The sequence below is a fragment of the Pteropus alecto genome, unplaced genomic scaffold, assembly GCF_000325575.1.
Source record: "Pteropus alecto unplaced genomic scaffold, ASM32557v1 scaffold35, whole genome shotgun sequence".
Taxonomy (NCBI): domain Eukaryota; kingdom Metazoa; phylum Chordata; class Mammalia; order Chiroptera; family Pteropodidae; genus Pteropus; species Pteropus alecto.
Window position 1 is genome coordinate 13,664,573 of NW_006437828.1, and position 15,903 is coordinate 13,680,475.

Consider the following 15,903-nt stretch of genomic DNA (forward strand, 5'->3'; position numbering starts at 1 on the left):
CGTGGTCCTCCCGGGCAGAGTGTGTGGGCGCGGGCCAGCCGACGTGTCCCAGGGCGCGCAGACTCTGCAAACGTCTTCACTGAGACCTGGGATGGGCAGGAGCCCGGGGACAGTCCAGGTCCTAGCGAAGGCCGGATGAGAATTAATCTAGATGTTTCACACCTTAAAGTGACCTGCAAACACGTGCAGATTCACTGTGCTTTGTGTCTGCGAGACAGACGGTGGAGACAGGAACTGACACCGTTCGGGCTCGGTCAACATCAGTGACTTTATTACACATCTGTCTGGCAGGACACAGCTGCTCCCCCCGCTGCCACAGCCCAGGGGACGTGCAGGCCACGGGGAGACGGCATCTCAGTCATCCGGCAGAACGTGGTCTGCTCGGCATCATTAAAGCTTAAATCACTTCTAACAATGAGATAAATAGGGATTGCACATCTTGAGCTAAACACTATAAAGTCAAAGCACCCGTGAGGAGACCACGGTTGAGAGCTCCGTGCCACATGACAGTTGTGAGTCCTACATGATTTTCACCACCAATGAACACGTTTTTTGCATACAGTTCAAAGGTGCTCTCCCTAAAAATAAACTTTTGATTTTAATTGCATACTCGTAGCAAGAATAAAATGGACATGTGTCAGTAACACTGCTGGGTTAGTGTACAGACTACACCTGGGCACGACAGTGAAAATGATGTTCCCTGGGGCTCAGTGTCAGGCAGCTGGGGAAAGGGGTCAACGCCCGCCCCGAGGGCCGCTTCCTGACAGTCCAGGGACGTCGGGGCTTGGCAGCCACGCGCCCAAGGGGCCGCCAGCTCGTAGAGAAATCGGTCGCTATCTCATCTTAAAGTCTACAGAGCAAACCAAGCGAGAATTGGGGTCTAAGTTGAGCACCTGCTGGCACTTAGTCAATTTGAAATGGCTCTAAAATCTAGACAATTCTGATTACTACATATTGACCTCATTTTGTCATTTGAGTTAATACAACAGGAATAGGAAATTCTTGTTTTAATTCAGCTTCTTTGATTAAAAAGAAAATCTCACAAGATTTAACCTCAACTACCATCCCACATTCACATGGGGTCAGGACATTCCAAGGGTCTGTCCCCACATGATGTCTTCATGCCGCTGTGCCACTAGATGGCACTGCTGCGCGGTTGGTCATGAATTTCATACCTCGAGAAATTTTAACAATGCAACAGAACATTGTTGGAAACAGGGCAATTGTTTCCAACCAAAAAGAATACAAGTTTCGAGTAAGACACAAAATGTTGACCGTGTGACTAGAACGCGGCCTGAGCACGCCCCCCACACAGCCTCTGCCACACGAAGGCCCTTCGCGTGCCGGCCTCAGGGGCGTGCAGGCCCAGCTCCAGACCGCCGCAGCGAAGCCGGCCCCGAAAAAGCGAGTCGGACTCTCTGCCAGCGGAGACTCGTGCCTTCCTCTGTGGGGCGCGCTGAGGCCTGCACTCCCGCGAAGCCGCCTCCCAGCAGCCTGCGAGGCCGGCGCCCCAGACCCCTCTCCCGATGACGGGCACGGAGGGCCTGGGGAGCTCGCGGAAATGAGCCACGAGAGACCACGGAAGGAGGAAGGCAAAAATCTGCTCCTCGAGGCAAATCGAGGCCTCTGAGGTACTTCAGGGCCACTTAGAGATGAACGGCGTGACACAGGTCAGTGTTGCTCGGGGACGGTGCCGGGCACAGCGCCCACTGCCCCTCGCCGCGAGGCCGTCGCCGGCAGGCCCGGGTCCCACATGCACCTGGTCCGCAGCAGCTACTGCCCCTTCTTCTGGAGCGCCTGGCCGCTGGTCCCATCGGACCGGCCACCTTTGGGTTGCGGTGGGGCGAAGTTCCAGTCCACCGGATTGAGGAGCTGCTGAGTCTTCTTGTGGGTCCAATAGGGGTTGATGAGCAGGGTCAGGAGGCCCAGGCCGGACATGAAGACCGCCAGGTGGGGTGGGTACAGGCTGGCCGCCAGGCCGGCCCAGTGCTGCAGGAACACCCACCACATGTGGTAGGTCACGACCATGCGGCAGTGGAACATGTGGACCATCAGCCACTGATTCGCCTTCCAGAGCAGGGAGTCCGACCAGCCAGCCTGCGGGGACAAAACAGGTGCACTGTCAACACGGCCACCAGAGTGCCCTCGCCCCGCCCAGCGATGCCCTGCCAAGGTCCCCCTCACCCCGCTGCTGGAGGAGGCCCCCACCCCGACCCTGGCTGCCGGATCTGCTGGAGCTTCAGGGCGAGACTCAGTCTTTCTTCTCTCTACCTGGAACTCGCACGTGGTCAGTAAACAGGCGGTGCTGGCGAGAACACGGCAGAGCACGTGCTGGTCTCGGCGCCGAGCTCCCAGACCGCGGCGGCAGAAAGTGGCTCAGAACAGAGCAGCTGAGGACGAGATACGCTCCCTGGTTTGTGCGGTTTTTGATACCTTCATTCCAGTAGTCCTTGGACACGAGCCGAAATGAATTTGACTTAAAATTATTCTAAATGTACTTTAAAACTAGTTTCCAACTTGAAGATGGTACATACCAGACTGTGGGCACAAAGTGGTGACCTCATGGCAGGGACCTCATCAGCCCCAGGCCAGCGGGCCCTAGGCCAGTCCAGCCCCAGGACAGTCCAGTCCCAGGACAGTCCGGCCCCAGGCCAGTCCGGCCCCAGGACAGTCCGGCCCCAGGCCAGTCCGGCCCCAGGCCAGTCCGGCCCCAGGCCAGTCCGGCCCCAGGCCAGTCCGGCCCCAGGCCAGTCCGGCCCCAGGCCAGTCCGGCCCCAGGCCAGTCCGGCCCCAGGCCAGTCCGGCCCCAGGCCAGTCCGGCCCCAGGCCAGTCCGGCCCCAGGCCAGTCCGGCCCCAGGCCAGTCCGGCCCCAGGCCAGTCCGGCCCCAGGCCAGTCCGGCCCCAGGCCAGTCCGGCCCCAGGCCAGTCCGGCCCCAGGCCAGTCCGGCCCCAGGCCAGTCCGGCCCCAGGCCAGTCCGGCCCCAGGCCAGTCCGGCCCCAGGCCAGTCCGGCCCCAGGCCAGTCCGGCCCCAGGCCAGTCCGGCCCCAGGCCAGTCCGGCCCCAGGCCAGTCCGGCCCCAGGCCAGTCCGGCCCCAGGCCAGTCCGGCCCCAGGCCAGTCCGGCCCCAGGCCAGTCCGGCCCCAGGCCAGTCCGGCCCCAGGCCAGTCCGGCCCCAGGCCAGTCCGGCCCCAGGCCAGTCCGGCCCCAGGCCAGTCCGGCCCCAGGCCAGTCCGGCCCCAGGCCAGTCCGGCCCCAGGCCAGTCCGGCCCCAGGCCAGTCCGGCCCCAGGCCAGTCCGGCCCCAGGCCAGTCCGGCCCCAGGCCAGTCCGGCCCCAGGCCAGTCCGGCCCCAGGCCAGTCCGGCCCCAGGCCAGTCCGGCCCCAGGCCAGTCCGGCCCCAGGCCAGTCCGGCCCCAGGCCAGTCCGGCCCCAGGCCAGTCCGGCCCCAGGCCAGTCCGGCCCCAGGCCAGTCCGGCCCCAGGCCAGTCCGGCCCCAGGCCAGTCCGGCCCCAGGCCAGTCCGGCCCCAGGCCAGTCCGGCCCCAGGCCAGTCCGGCCCCAGGCCAGTCCGGCCCCAGGCCAGTCCGGCCCCAGGCCAGTCCGGCCCCAGGCCAGTCCGGCCCCAGGCCAGTCCGGCCCCAGGCCAGTCCGGCCCCAGGCCAGTCCGGCCCCAGGCCAGTCCGGCCCCAGGCCAGTCCGGCCCCAGGCCAGTCCGGCCCCAGGCCAGTCCGGCCCCAGGCCAGTCCGGCCCCAGGCCAGTCCGGCCCCAGGCCAGTCCGGCCCCAGGCCAGTCCGGCCCCAGGCCAGTCCGGCCCCAGGCCAGTCCGGCCCCAGGCCAGTCCGGCCCCAGGCCAGTCCGGCCCCAGGCCAGTCCGGCCCCAGGCCAGTCCGGCCCCAGGCCAGTCCGGCCCCAGGCCAGTCCGGCCCCAGGCCAGTCCGGCCCCAGGCCAGTCCGGCCCCAGGCCAGTCCGGCCCCAGGCCAGTCCGGCCCCAGGACAGTCCGGCCCCAGGCCAGCGGGCCACTCTGGACCAGGGAGCGTGCGGACTCTGCTCTTCGGTCCCCTCTCTGCCAAACTCAAGCTGCAAAACCTTCCTCAGCAGTTCCATGGCATGGCGTCCCCTCCCAGGATGGGACACCGCATTGCACTTGCAGAAAGAAGAAGTCCTTGGAGAGAGAGGCACAGGCACGGAGGGACCATCCTGAGGTCCGGCGAGGGGCTGAGCTTTACTCAAGCTGCACTGCCCGGCCGTGAAGGGGACACAGCAAAGCGCCCGAGAGTGACTGCGATTAACTTTATGTTGGCACAGAACGCGCACGCACGGCTCTGAGCAAGGGAAACGAGAACCAGTGACGTAGAGACTGCCTTAAAAACGTGTAAGCAAAACGGGAACTCGAAGCACGTGGCGGCCACACGCGCTTCTAGCACCGGTGACAGCAAGTGACCTGTGGCAGCCCACGGAAGCGCCGCCTCCTCTGTGCAGCTCAGACGCTAACGAGCCCAGGTGCGCCAGCCCTTCCAGGTCTGGACGAAACACGCGCGCCAAGACAGGTGGGGACGAGAGACGGTGTGGCTGACGGTGCAGGGGGCGGACGCTCGGTGTCGGTGACGCCGTGGCCTGCGTCCGGCCTGTGTGGGCGGGACTGGCTCCGGCTTGCGCTGGGCACCAGCCCCTGAGGAGTGCGGCTGGCTGTCACAGACGCAGCCAGCCTTCGGCCTGCCCCAGATGCAGAGGACGCGTCAGGCCGGGGCATGCGCCTCGCCTCCAGGCACATGGGCTGCGTTCTGCTAAGGCCAGCGTCAGCCGGGACGCACTGATGCCGCTGGCACCGCAACTTAGCCTCGCCCGCCCGGGGCTCCCAACAACACCCAGGCACGCCGGCAGCGCACGTGCGCGGGGAGCACACGCACCTCCCCTCGCGACCGCCTGGCTGACGGGGGCTGCCACTGCCCAATGTCACCTGAGAGCGTCCTACGTGTGGCACTGGCCCGAAATGATCAAAATTCAAAGTCCACTTTGTACGGAACGGTGTGGCATCACGCAGCTGTCCACGCAGGCCGCGAGCCGTCTGCACTGCAGAGTGACTGCTGCGAGTCTCAGCGACGTCCGCCGCCGCGCAGTTACGTCACTTTGCAATCAAAACTCACAAGTTACAGAACTTAAGTCACATGTTAAGTCACTGATTTCATAACTGGAAGTCTGTACCTTGTGACTTCCTTTGTCCTCACTGTCCCCCAACCCCGGCAACGACCACGCTGTTCTCCGTATCTAAAGGTTCGTCTTTTTTTAGAATCCGCGTATAAGCGACCTCATTCAGTAGTTGTCATTCTGACTCAATCACGTGACATAATACCCACCGGGTCCATCCACGCTCTTGCAAATGGCAGAATTTCCTTCTTTCAATGGCCGAATACATCCCACTGGATGCATGGGCCACCTCTGCCATGAATGGACACAGGTGGTGTCCGCGCCTCTGCCATTTCCCACTGCGCCGGCCCGACTCAGGCCCGCCCGCCCGCGTGCGCTGACTTCCCATCTTCCGGACGAGGCTGTTGGGACAGCAGCCAGTGCACCTCCCCGTGGCTCTGATGGGCACTGCCCTGACCCCTAGTGGTGTGAGCGGCTCAGTCCCGGCGGCCGCTAACGCGGAGTGACTCTGAAGAGGCCCCGGGTGGAGACAGGCACGTTATGTCCTTGGATGGGACACGTTACCATTTTCACCAACTGAACAAAATTAGTTCAAAGCTACAGAGTAAATCTACAAGGGATGAGAAAGATCTGAAAAGGACCACGATGTGCCTTACCCAATAATGACGTGTGCCACAGCAGAACTGTAAGAGGTGGTACCAGTAAACATAAAATGCGTAAATAAATAAAAGCACAGGAAACACTGATCCTGGTCACTCAGATCAGAGGGGACAGTGACTGTATCCGGACCACTGGCTAACTCCCGGGGAATTAGCTGGAGCTGACATCCCAGTTCACTTAAAAATAATTAAAAATAATTTTCAAATGCCTAAAAGAAAAAGAAAACCGCAAAAATGCTAGAAAGGGCCACAGGGAAATGGTTTCGCCATCACTGTGTGGGCGAGGGCACGGAAACACGACTGAATCACGACTCGTACGCGTGAAAACTGAGAGGTCCGACTACGTAAAACAGTTTCCGAACAGCAGGGAAAAATTTAAAGATTGTGTGGCAAAATAGTTGACAAATAACAGACTATTTTTAATGTTTTTACAAGTCATCAAATAAACTCCTACAAAATAAAAGGCTAATTAATCCTCACTAGGAAAAAAACACGAGCAAAGCAATTTATAAAACAAATAGGAATGTCAAACATGAAAAAGTGTAATACAATCAAATAAATAAAAACTCAATTTTCTTTTTTACTTAGATTGGCAAAAATTACAAAGATTGATCATAGCTAATGTTGAAGTTGCAGAAATAGGACCTTTCCATACCTCTGGTGGGAGTATAAATGCATACTATCTTTCTAGGAGAAATTTTGGCCAATTTTCCATTATTTTCCTCACTAAAAGTGGTTTTAATTATTACTATTCACACCAGAAACACGAGCTTTTACTCGTATAGTAATTATGCTTTTAGAAAACGGAAAGCTTGAGCACTGAGTGTTCTTCGGTCTTACTCGGGCACTAAAACGTTTGTATTGACGTCACCAAACGCTCTGAGAGCCATGGCACAGGAACACAGCCTGCGATGCCACACGTGCTCAGGCTACGCGTGTGGCCCTGGGGGCCGGTGGGTGGCAGGGCGCAGTGTGAATGTGAGTGGCCGTTTACCATCACCTAATTTACAGCAGGGACTGGTCTCTTTATGGATGAATTATACTTAGTCGTTTGAGTCCAGTGTAATTCATTTATTATCAATTCTAAACAATCTTTCAGAATCAAATTCAAGAAGGCAGTTATAAGAACAAGCCACTACTCTGCGGTGTGGACCTGTCTTGACTTAGTGGTGATACTAAGGTTTCACGTGAAAACACCCTGTGAACGTGTCATGAAAGATGGCAGAAATCTGTGCTGAAAACGCGACTTTAAGAACTTTAACATGAAGAACATTTTGACATCAAAATGAGAATGAAGATTGTATAAAGATATACATTTAAAAAATGATACTTTTAAAAACCTAAAGGAAACAGGTTCTAGATAAACAGTGACGCCAGATCCCAACACGTCTAACTGCTCGTAACATGACCTATTCCAAAACAAAAGCCAAGCAAACGAACACGGTGGGTGACGGACGTCAGCAAGACATCCCTCCGGACACCCCGAATCAGCGACAACGCACACTCGGACCCTTTGTGAGAAATCGCAGACCAGGTCAGGCCCCCGCGCCACAGGACAGTGTGACAGCAGACTCGCCAGGGGCCCCGGCCAGGTGCGGCTCCCACCTCCACCCAGCAGACGGAGGAGCCGGTTCGTGAGTCCAGCGCCCAACTCTTCCGAGGCATTCCCAGAGGAAGGCCTCCTGTCTTGTCAGTCCTGGAGCTGGGGCAGGCCGGCCACAGCCTGGCTGCCCAGTGGGGAACAGACCTGGGCTGGCAGACACCACTGCTCTGTGCCACCCCCAGCTAGGCTGAGCGAGCTGGTGCAGCCCACCTCCCTGGGGAGGGAGGGGGCTGACGACCTCCAGGATGCTGGCCGAGCCGGCTGGCGGATGTCTGCTGTACCAGGACAGGATGTGAAGACTGGAGCAGGTGCTTCTCTGCCTCACGCAGAGACACCGACAGAGAGTCAGGGAAAACGAAGACTCAAAGATGTTCTGGACAGAGGAATGAGAAACATCCCAGGAAGAGACTCTAATGAAACAGTTGCACGATTCACCCAGCAGAGCTAAAATCATGTCGTAAAGATGCTCACTGAAGTCAAGAGAACAAGGTCAAAGATGTTCTGGACAGAGGAACGAGAGACGTCCCAGGAAGAGACCCTAATAAAACAGCTGCACGATTCACCTAGCAGAGCTAAAATCACGTCGTAAAGATGCTCACTGAAGTCAAGAGAACAAAGCATTAACAAACTGAGAATTCCAACAGAGACAGAAATCTTTTTTAAAAAGTACCAAACAGAATTCAAGGAGCTGAGGAACACAATAACTAAACTGAAAAATTCACCAAGGAGGTTCGCCAAAGCCATCCACAGACTAATACTCTCTCTATCAAAATCCCAACAGTACTTTCAGAAATAAAAAAATAATTCTAAAATTCATAGGAAACCACAAACAGCCATATCAAAATTGAGAAAAAATAAAGTTAAAAGCATCACACGTCCTGATTTCAAACATATGACAAAATTATAGTAAACAAAACAGCATGGCACTGACATGCAGACAGACATACAGACCGATGGAACAGAATCGAGACCCAGAAATAAATCCACATACGCATATGGTCAGTTAATTCAGGACAAAGGAGTCAAGAATATACAAAGGGGAAAGGACAGTCTCTTCAAAAAATGGCACTGGGAAAACTGGACAGCCACATGCAAAAGAATGAAATTAAACCTGTATCTCATACCACACACAAAAATCAACTCAGAATCAACTGACGATTCGAACGTTAAGACCCAAAACTGTAAAACTCCCAGAAGAAAACAAGGAAAAAGTTTCGTGACATTGGTCTTAGATATGATTTCATGTCTGTGACACTAAGAGCACAAACAACAGAAACAAAAGTAAACAACTGGTCAACATCAAACTGGAAAACTCTGCAGAGCGAAAGGAAACCACCGAATCAGGGCAGAGGCAAACCTCAGGTGAGAGGAAGAGGCTGCAATTCACACATCGCGGGAGAGACTCATCCCCAACGTACATGACGAACTCCAACTCCATATCGAAAGAGGAAAGAATCTGATCAAAAAATGGACTAAGGAGTTGAAAACGCAGATTTCCAGAGAAGACATTCACATGGCCACGACTACATGAAAAATGCTTAAAGCCACTAGTCATCAGAGAAATGCAAATCAAAACCCAAATGAGATATCGCCTCACACCTGCCAGGATGGCATCGTCGAAACACCAGACAAGCGTCGCTGAGGACGCGGAGAACCTGGAGCGCCGGCCCCGGGGGTGGGAATGGAAGCAGCAGCTGCGGTGGGAACAGCAGAGATTTTTCCCGCATGGCGCAGTAACCCCGCCTCTGGGTACTGACCCACGGTCACTGAATCCAGGACCTTGGAGTGTCACTCGCGCCCCCACGCCCACTGCAGCATCGTCCAACAGCCGAGATGTGCAGACGGCCTGAATGCGCGTGGCAGATGAACAGGTGAGTGTGTAGTGACAAACCATTCGGCCTGAAGAGAGAAGGTTCTACAATCCGCAACACGGATGCACCCTGAGGACGCGACGCTGAGAGAAACGCGCTGTCACAGAGGGATGACACTGCGTGTCGGCCGCACCTGAGGGCCCGCCAAGATCTAGCTCACAGAGGCGAAGGGCGGAAGGGTGGGACGGGGCCGGAGGGGAGGGGGCCAGGGAGACACTAACCGCCAGGCCAGACGTCTCAGCCAAAGAAGAGTGAGCTCTGGGGACCCGCGTGTGACAGCGGCCCACAGCCAACGGCACTGCGTCAGGCACTGAAGAGCTGCCGGAGAGGGTGGGTCTCCGGTTGAGTACAAAGTAGCGTAACAAAGTTTTTAAGAGATACGTATGCAGACATGTATACGACTTCAATTTTTAAAAAAGCATTTAAAGAACAAAAAAAAATCATGCTTCCGAAGGCTCAGACACTGCCTGCTGAGTCAGAGGAGCCACTGAGTTTCCTGCCACCGACTAGGGTGAGAGCCCTTGCTACACTCCCCTAGGGTGACGGAGCCAGCGGCCCAAAGAGTTATTTAAAATTAACAAAACGGAATTCGGCCCACGTGAGTTTGTCCCCGATGTTGTAGGCCGTAACTCAGTCGGCTGATGACTTCACTGCCCACAACGTGCAGTCAGGTGCGCAGGACACGGGGAGGGCGCCCTGCGCTGCCCCGCCAGCTCTCCGCTCCTGCTGCCGAGGGCGGAAGCGCCCATGGGCTCCCCGGCCTGCAGAGCGCACTCACCTTTAAGAGCATCCAGGAGATGCAGGTGAACGGGGTGCTCATCTCCAGGAGCAAGGCGGTCATGGCGAGATAGTGGCCGGCTCTGAGATTGACCACTATGCCGAGGAACCCAAGGAAGGCGAAGAGGTGGTGGAGAACCAAAAACCAGTCAAAAGTCCGGAAGACTGAGTTGGACAGGTGGACCGCCACGTTTTCAAAGAAGAAGAACCCGGTTGCCGTGGCGATGTGAAACCAGGACCAGCTCTGCTGGCCGCACGCTTTATCGGCCTGCAGGACGGGGTCCACCAGCAGGGCCCACAGGCCCGCGGCGCTGCTCTGCACACCGAAGACGGCGCGGGTGGCCGCCAGATTCCAGAAGACCTTCTCCTTGGCCACCAGAGAACGGTACGTGGCACTCAGGGAGGACGACAGCTGGTGGCAGACGACGGAGACGCCCAGGTAGAAGACAAAGCCAGCGCCCACCAGCGTCACGCGGACCTTCCCGGAAGCGTAGTCCAGATCGAAGATGCTCTCTGAGGCCCCTGTGCCACTCGCAAGAGCCATCGTCCCGGACTGTACAGCAAAGGCGCCCCACGGCCAACACAGGGCTTTGGGCCCACAGCACGTCGTGTCCGAGAAAACAAAGTCCAGGCAACAGTCTCCAGGGTTGTCACGCAGGTATCTTCAACCTGAAGAAGAAAAGATAAGTCACGTCATGTTGACGGAACCGAAGCTAGGACACAACACGACCCCAGGACCACAATGGCGTTGCAACAAAAAATACTTCTAAAAATGCTTTGCCTCCTCCTGACGCAGATTCAAAGACGCATGAACAGGCAAGAAAACATCCATCGCTCGGGCAGTCGGACGGGAGAAGGAAAGTAAGATGAAGGCCGGGCGGGCGGCGTCCGGGCGGCGGGAAGGCCTAAGCGCACAGTCCCAAGAGCCTCCAGCCTCCAGGCCGTCGGTCCCGACTCGGATTCCCAGGCTACGCCCACACGGATGAGTCCCCCGATGTGTGCTTTGTAAATGCTGTTCACTTCCAGAAATGGGACGAGAACTCGGCCCAGTCTGTGTGGCACAGCTGCTGACCAGCGGCACCGTACCTCGGTCACCGTCCCGGGAAGAGACGTAAGAGACGGCAGGCCCGGCACTCGGGGCTCGAAGCCCTGCAGCCCCGCCCGCCCCGGGGCTGCTGCGGCACAGGGGCACCGCTGTGGGCGCCGCTGTGGGCGCCGCGGACGTGATGCATGCAAACGGCCCCAAACAGGCCTGGCACATACGCGGCGTGCTACCAGGGTGACCGTCACTCATTGCCTTTCGGATGTCCTCCCACACAGGAGGAGGAAGCCAGTCCCAGTCTGGTCTGTGAATCTGCAAGCGGTGTGGCCTCTGTCCTCAGCATCTCGTCTGCCAGGGGCACGCTGACCAGCTCCCACGGGGGAGACCGCCACGCCTGCACGGCCGCCTCGGACAGGACAGCGGCGGCGACCGCAGGGCTGCGCCCGTCAGGGCCACGGGGCGCCCCACCGGAACCGCTCCCCTCGCTCTCGCATCTGACAGGGCAGCTCCACCTCCCTACACCAGCGCGGACGCGGCGACCCAGCCTGGGCCGCACACACTCCACCTGTCCCTGCTTCGAAGCCGCTCGCCCCTACCCTACTCACGCGGCTGCCCAAGGCCCGCGAAGCGTCGTGAACGTTCTCACTCGTGCACGAAACTGGCCCAATTAAAAGACGTCCGACCTCGCTGCAGCCGCAGAAGAGGAGGCGGCCCCTCCGCCGCCCGCGTCCCGCCGTCCACGTCCCGCCCTCCACTGCCTCCTCCAACTGGGCTCCGACACAACGTGGGGCCCACAGAGCGCAGGCGTCAGGCTCCATCCCAACGTGCTGAAGACTCTCCGGCCCGCCCACCGGTCCCCCGGCTCGTGTCCCCGCGGCAGCACAGAACGCAGTGTGGCCAGCCCACGAGGGGGGCAGAGAGCTGCTCCCCCACTCTCCCTGCGACCCGAAGGTCTGAGCTCGGAGCTTGTGGCACAGGACCGACCCCCTCACACCCCATCTCCTGACCTCTGGGCCCGGCCCTGCTTTCCCCGCCCCGCTCTCCCCCTTTGGGTCCCTGCTGCAGTGTCACTTCGGCCAGAGGCCCTCCCAGACCAGGGGACGTGCCCGACTCGGCGAGTGCCTTGGCTACGTGCCCCTGACGCAGGCTCCGTTTCTGCATCTCTGAATCCAACACCCGAAAGCACGCTTCACCGCTCACGTTCCCCTGACGTCCAGCATAACCCCGATGCCACCAAACCCGGCTTCTGCCTGCTCCAAGCCAGGCGCAGGGGACGCAGGTACGAACCCGCGGCAGGTGCAGCCAGGCTTCAAATCATGCTGCGGCGCTCATGTTTACCTAAGTCCGCGCCTGTTTCGTGTGTGAAACGGAAAACATCAGACTCTCAAGTGTCCAAAACTGAGGAACCTCTGAAGTCACGCGCACTTCACAGACCGGAAACCATGGTCCAGACCAGGTCCCCAGACTAGAACCCCAGGTGGGGACCCGCAGACCGGGCCCCCAGCCCGGCCCTGGCAGGGCGGCCTAAGGCACCTTCGGGGCCCCGCTGGCCCCCCGCCTGCCGCATCCCAGGCAACAGGGGCTGTTTCCACAGATAGGGCCCCTCGTCAGCACCCCACTCGGAGGGCAATGGGACTGCAGAGGGGCCGAGCCACACAGCTCCACCTCCGTCCCGCGGGCGTCAGCGCCCCACGGAACCTCGACGCCGGCACCTGGGACCCCGGCCGCTGCTCCGCGGGAAGTGCTGGCTCCTGCAACACAAGGATCCTTTGCTCCAGCCGCGAACTCGCGAAGCTCAGCCGGCCGTGTCATCACAGGCGACATGGTACAGGTATTTCTCCTGTGTCTCGGCCACCGCCCAGCTCTGTGTGAGCGTGAAGCTGACTGGGGAGCAGAGGACTGGCTCCCACTCCGGGTGCTGGTGGCTCTCGTCACCCTGCCCCCACCGCATGTGTCCGCCCACACGACTGCTCCTGTGAGAGCAGGACCGAGGCCAAGCAGGCCCTCCAACCAGGACGAGGACGTGCTCTCTGCCCATGTCACGCCAACACCCTGGCTTACCCGCCCCTCAGCGTGCACTTATGCATTAATGTGTACACAGGTCGAGTTCAACACGAGAGTAAGAGGCTGGCAAGAGCACTTGACTCTGGATATCTGGACGTGTCATTTTTCCTGCGTATGATGATGATGCTCTGACAGCCTAAAACCCGTCCTGGCTGAGGAGAGACGGCCCTCCCAGCGAGCCAGTCCCTACGGACAGCGCAGGGCCCGGCCCCCCAGAGCCAGCCCTCCCCCACCTGCCCCGCACCCGGCAGGCGACACTCCTCTGAGCCACCAAGGCCAAGCACCCAGCGACCACCCCGTAGCCTGGAGCACCCAGCATGACCCAGGGCAGCCGACCCCGAGTGTGCACCGGCCTGCCTGCCTGCCCGTGGGAGCCCAGGAGGCCGAGGCCCACATCGCCCCACTCCTGTCTTATGCCTCCCAGACCCCTGGTGCTGCCTTGTGGGGTCTGGTGTGGTCCCCCGCCCGGGAGCTGAAAACGGAATCAACCTTGTTTTCCTGAGTGCTCCTGTGTCTCGCTGGGCTGCACCTGACCGGCTCATAAAGAACACAGAAAAGCCTGCTTCTGCAGCCAGCACCTCCTAGCCCCCGGCCGGGCACTGTGACATCCACAGGGCAGACTGACTTCCCGTGACCTCAAGTGCCGGGAGATGAGTCGCACTGTCGCGTTTGGGCAGAAAGCAGCTTTGCCATCAAGAACTTACCAGTCACCCATCAAAAGTGCTGCTCTGCACAAAACCGTGACCTCTGCTAAAATGTGGCCTCCTGATAAGATTTCTTCCTGTGCTTCTCAAGCTGGTCATGAGACTGGTTACAGTTCCCGTTTCGCCACGACTGCATCACCATGCTCTCGGCCCAGCCACCTCGCTGCTGTGGAGCCTCTGCCGTCAGAGGAGAGTCCCCGTGACGGTTACTAAGACAATTGCCCAAGTTGACCCAGTGGAGCGGTCAGTTCCTGTGCTGTTTTAGGAAGGTCTGGGGGTGGGGGCAGGAGGCACTCCAGGTGCTAGGACCAAGGACTCAGAACAGCCCAGCTAGTGGGTTCTGACCTTGGTTCTGCTATTTGGTAGTTAGTCTCTAAGCACACGAAGCCCAATGTCTGAGTGTGGGAATCATCATCTGCAGAAATGCAGAACAGTGGGTGTTGGGTACCGACGTGAAGCGCCAGCTACGTGCCAGGCACACGCAACGAGGTCACTGCATCTTCACGAATACGTGACAGTCTCCAACTGACGTGGAGCGCCCAGGCTCAGTCACCCGCCCGCATCAGGAAGCTGCTCACTCGGTGGGGGGAGGGGGAACGAGGAGAGGGCCTCGGCACTGCCCTGTCCCGCATCCTCCACACCTGCGGAAGCTGCCTGGGCGGGGGCCACCTGCACGTGTTCTGCCCTCGGAGCCCTGGAGCGGCAGGGCAGTACCTGGTGCCCAGGCCCTAAGGCAGGTGTGACACTGCTGCATGGCACCTCCTCCTGCCAAGGTGTCCCCACTGTTAGACCCGATGGCTCTGAGGTGGGACGGTTCAGTCACCCCCTTCCAGATAGCAGGTAAGGATCCTCCCCGGGCCTTTAGGAGGGGTGAAGTGTGAGCCAGACACAAACACACCACGCCCTCGTGATCCTGGGGCAAACCCCGAAAACGGACCACTGCGGATCCTTTCGTTCATCCCCTCCTCTGACCTCCCTGTGGCTCTCAAGCACTGCGTCCCCTCCACGAGGTCCCAGGGCTGCCTGAACCCCGCGTCCCAGGCCCGCTCCCACGAGAGTGCAGCCGGGAACCCCAGAGAGGCAGCACAGGTGGGGGTGGCAGAGCTCATCCTCTGTCCTCTCACTGGGTCGCTCATCCTAACCACATCCCTCTTGTCTTAAGTGACACAGGGGACAGGAGTCACTGCCATGCCCCTCACCGCAGGACCCAACGTAATTCACAACTGGAGTCACCGCCCCCTCCCCAGGGACAGGTGGGGCTCGTGCTGTCTAAAGCCCAGGCGTCCAGCCTCTTCATCTCCAGTTGAGGAACCCTGGTGGGGCCGCGGCCCAGAGGGAAGTGACCCATCCTGGCTCTCTTCAGGACGTCCTTGTCCTTGCAAAAACCTGCTACAGCCCTCACCCCAGTCTTTCTTTGATAAGACTCTGTGGCTTGCACTGTCCCAGTGCACAGACCAGGCCCTTCCCTAGAGTGACAGGGGTGCTGGTCCCTGCGCTGCAGTGTGACTGCGCAGCCTCCGGGACGGTGGCCCTCTGACACGCATCTGAGTTCACTGGGGGACAAACCGCTGTGGACGCCAGCACGTTCTGCTTGCTTAAGATAACCGATCCGAAACTTGGAAATGAAAACAGAGAAAAAAAGGTTGTGTGCTTTCGTGCTTAGCAAAGCCCCCAAGGCTCAGGTGACCTGCCGAGGGCGTTGGATGACAGTTTCCCAGGGGTGGGACCCAGACGGTTCAGTCTGCGGAGCCCGAGGCCACCTGGCGACACTGATACGGGCGGCAGGCTCCTTTGCACCCAGCAGAAGAGATAACGCCGGGCTGTCGCTGCGGGTGTCACTGCAGGCGGGGTGTCACCCTCGGCAGTCACCCGGGCGCTCATCTCCGCATCCCTGTCATCCCGGCTCTTCGGCACCCGCTTGGTCAGGCTCTGTCCACCTGCTGGGCCGGGCCGCCCATCAGCGCTAGGCCGCCCGCGCTGTGTGCGGAGAACTCTGACAGCTGCTCAGGCGACCGAGCCCCGACAACGAAGCCCG

The 15,903-nt window shown here is 59.1% G+C and overlaps 1 protein-coding gene across 3 annotated transcripts in view; it reads right to left on the minus strand.

The window, feature by feature from the left end:
* Window positions 1-249: 249 nt before the first annotated feature.
* CLN8 (CLN8, transmembrane ER and ERGIC protein) overlaps window positions 250-15,903 on the minus strand; it is a 27,436-nt gene continuing 11,782 nt past the window's right edge. For 2 of the 3 annotated variants that reach the window (XM_006914971.3, XM_015591851.2), the window contains exons 2-3: window positions 10,060-10,727; window positions 250-2,097 (exon numbers count right to left, since the gene is read on the minus strand). In XM_006914971.3, the coding sequence (XP_006915033.1) occupies window positions 1,774-2,097; window positions 10,060-10,602 (867 nt within the window). In that variant the 5' untranslated portion in view covers window positions 10,603-10,727 and the 3' untranslated portion in view covers window positions 250-1,773. Of the gene's footprint in view, window positions 2,098-10,059; window positions 10,728-13,868; window positions 15,898-15,903 lie in introns of those variants that run through there. The other variant, XM_015591850.2, reaches the window with a different exon arrangement.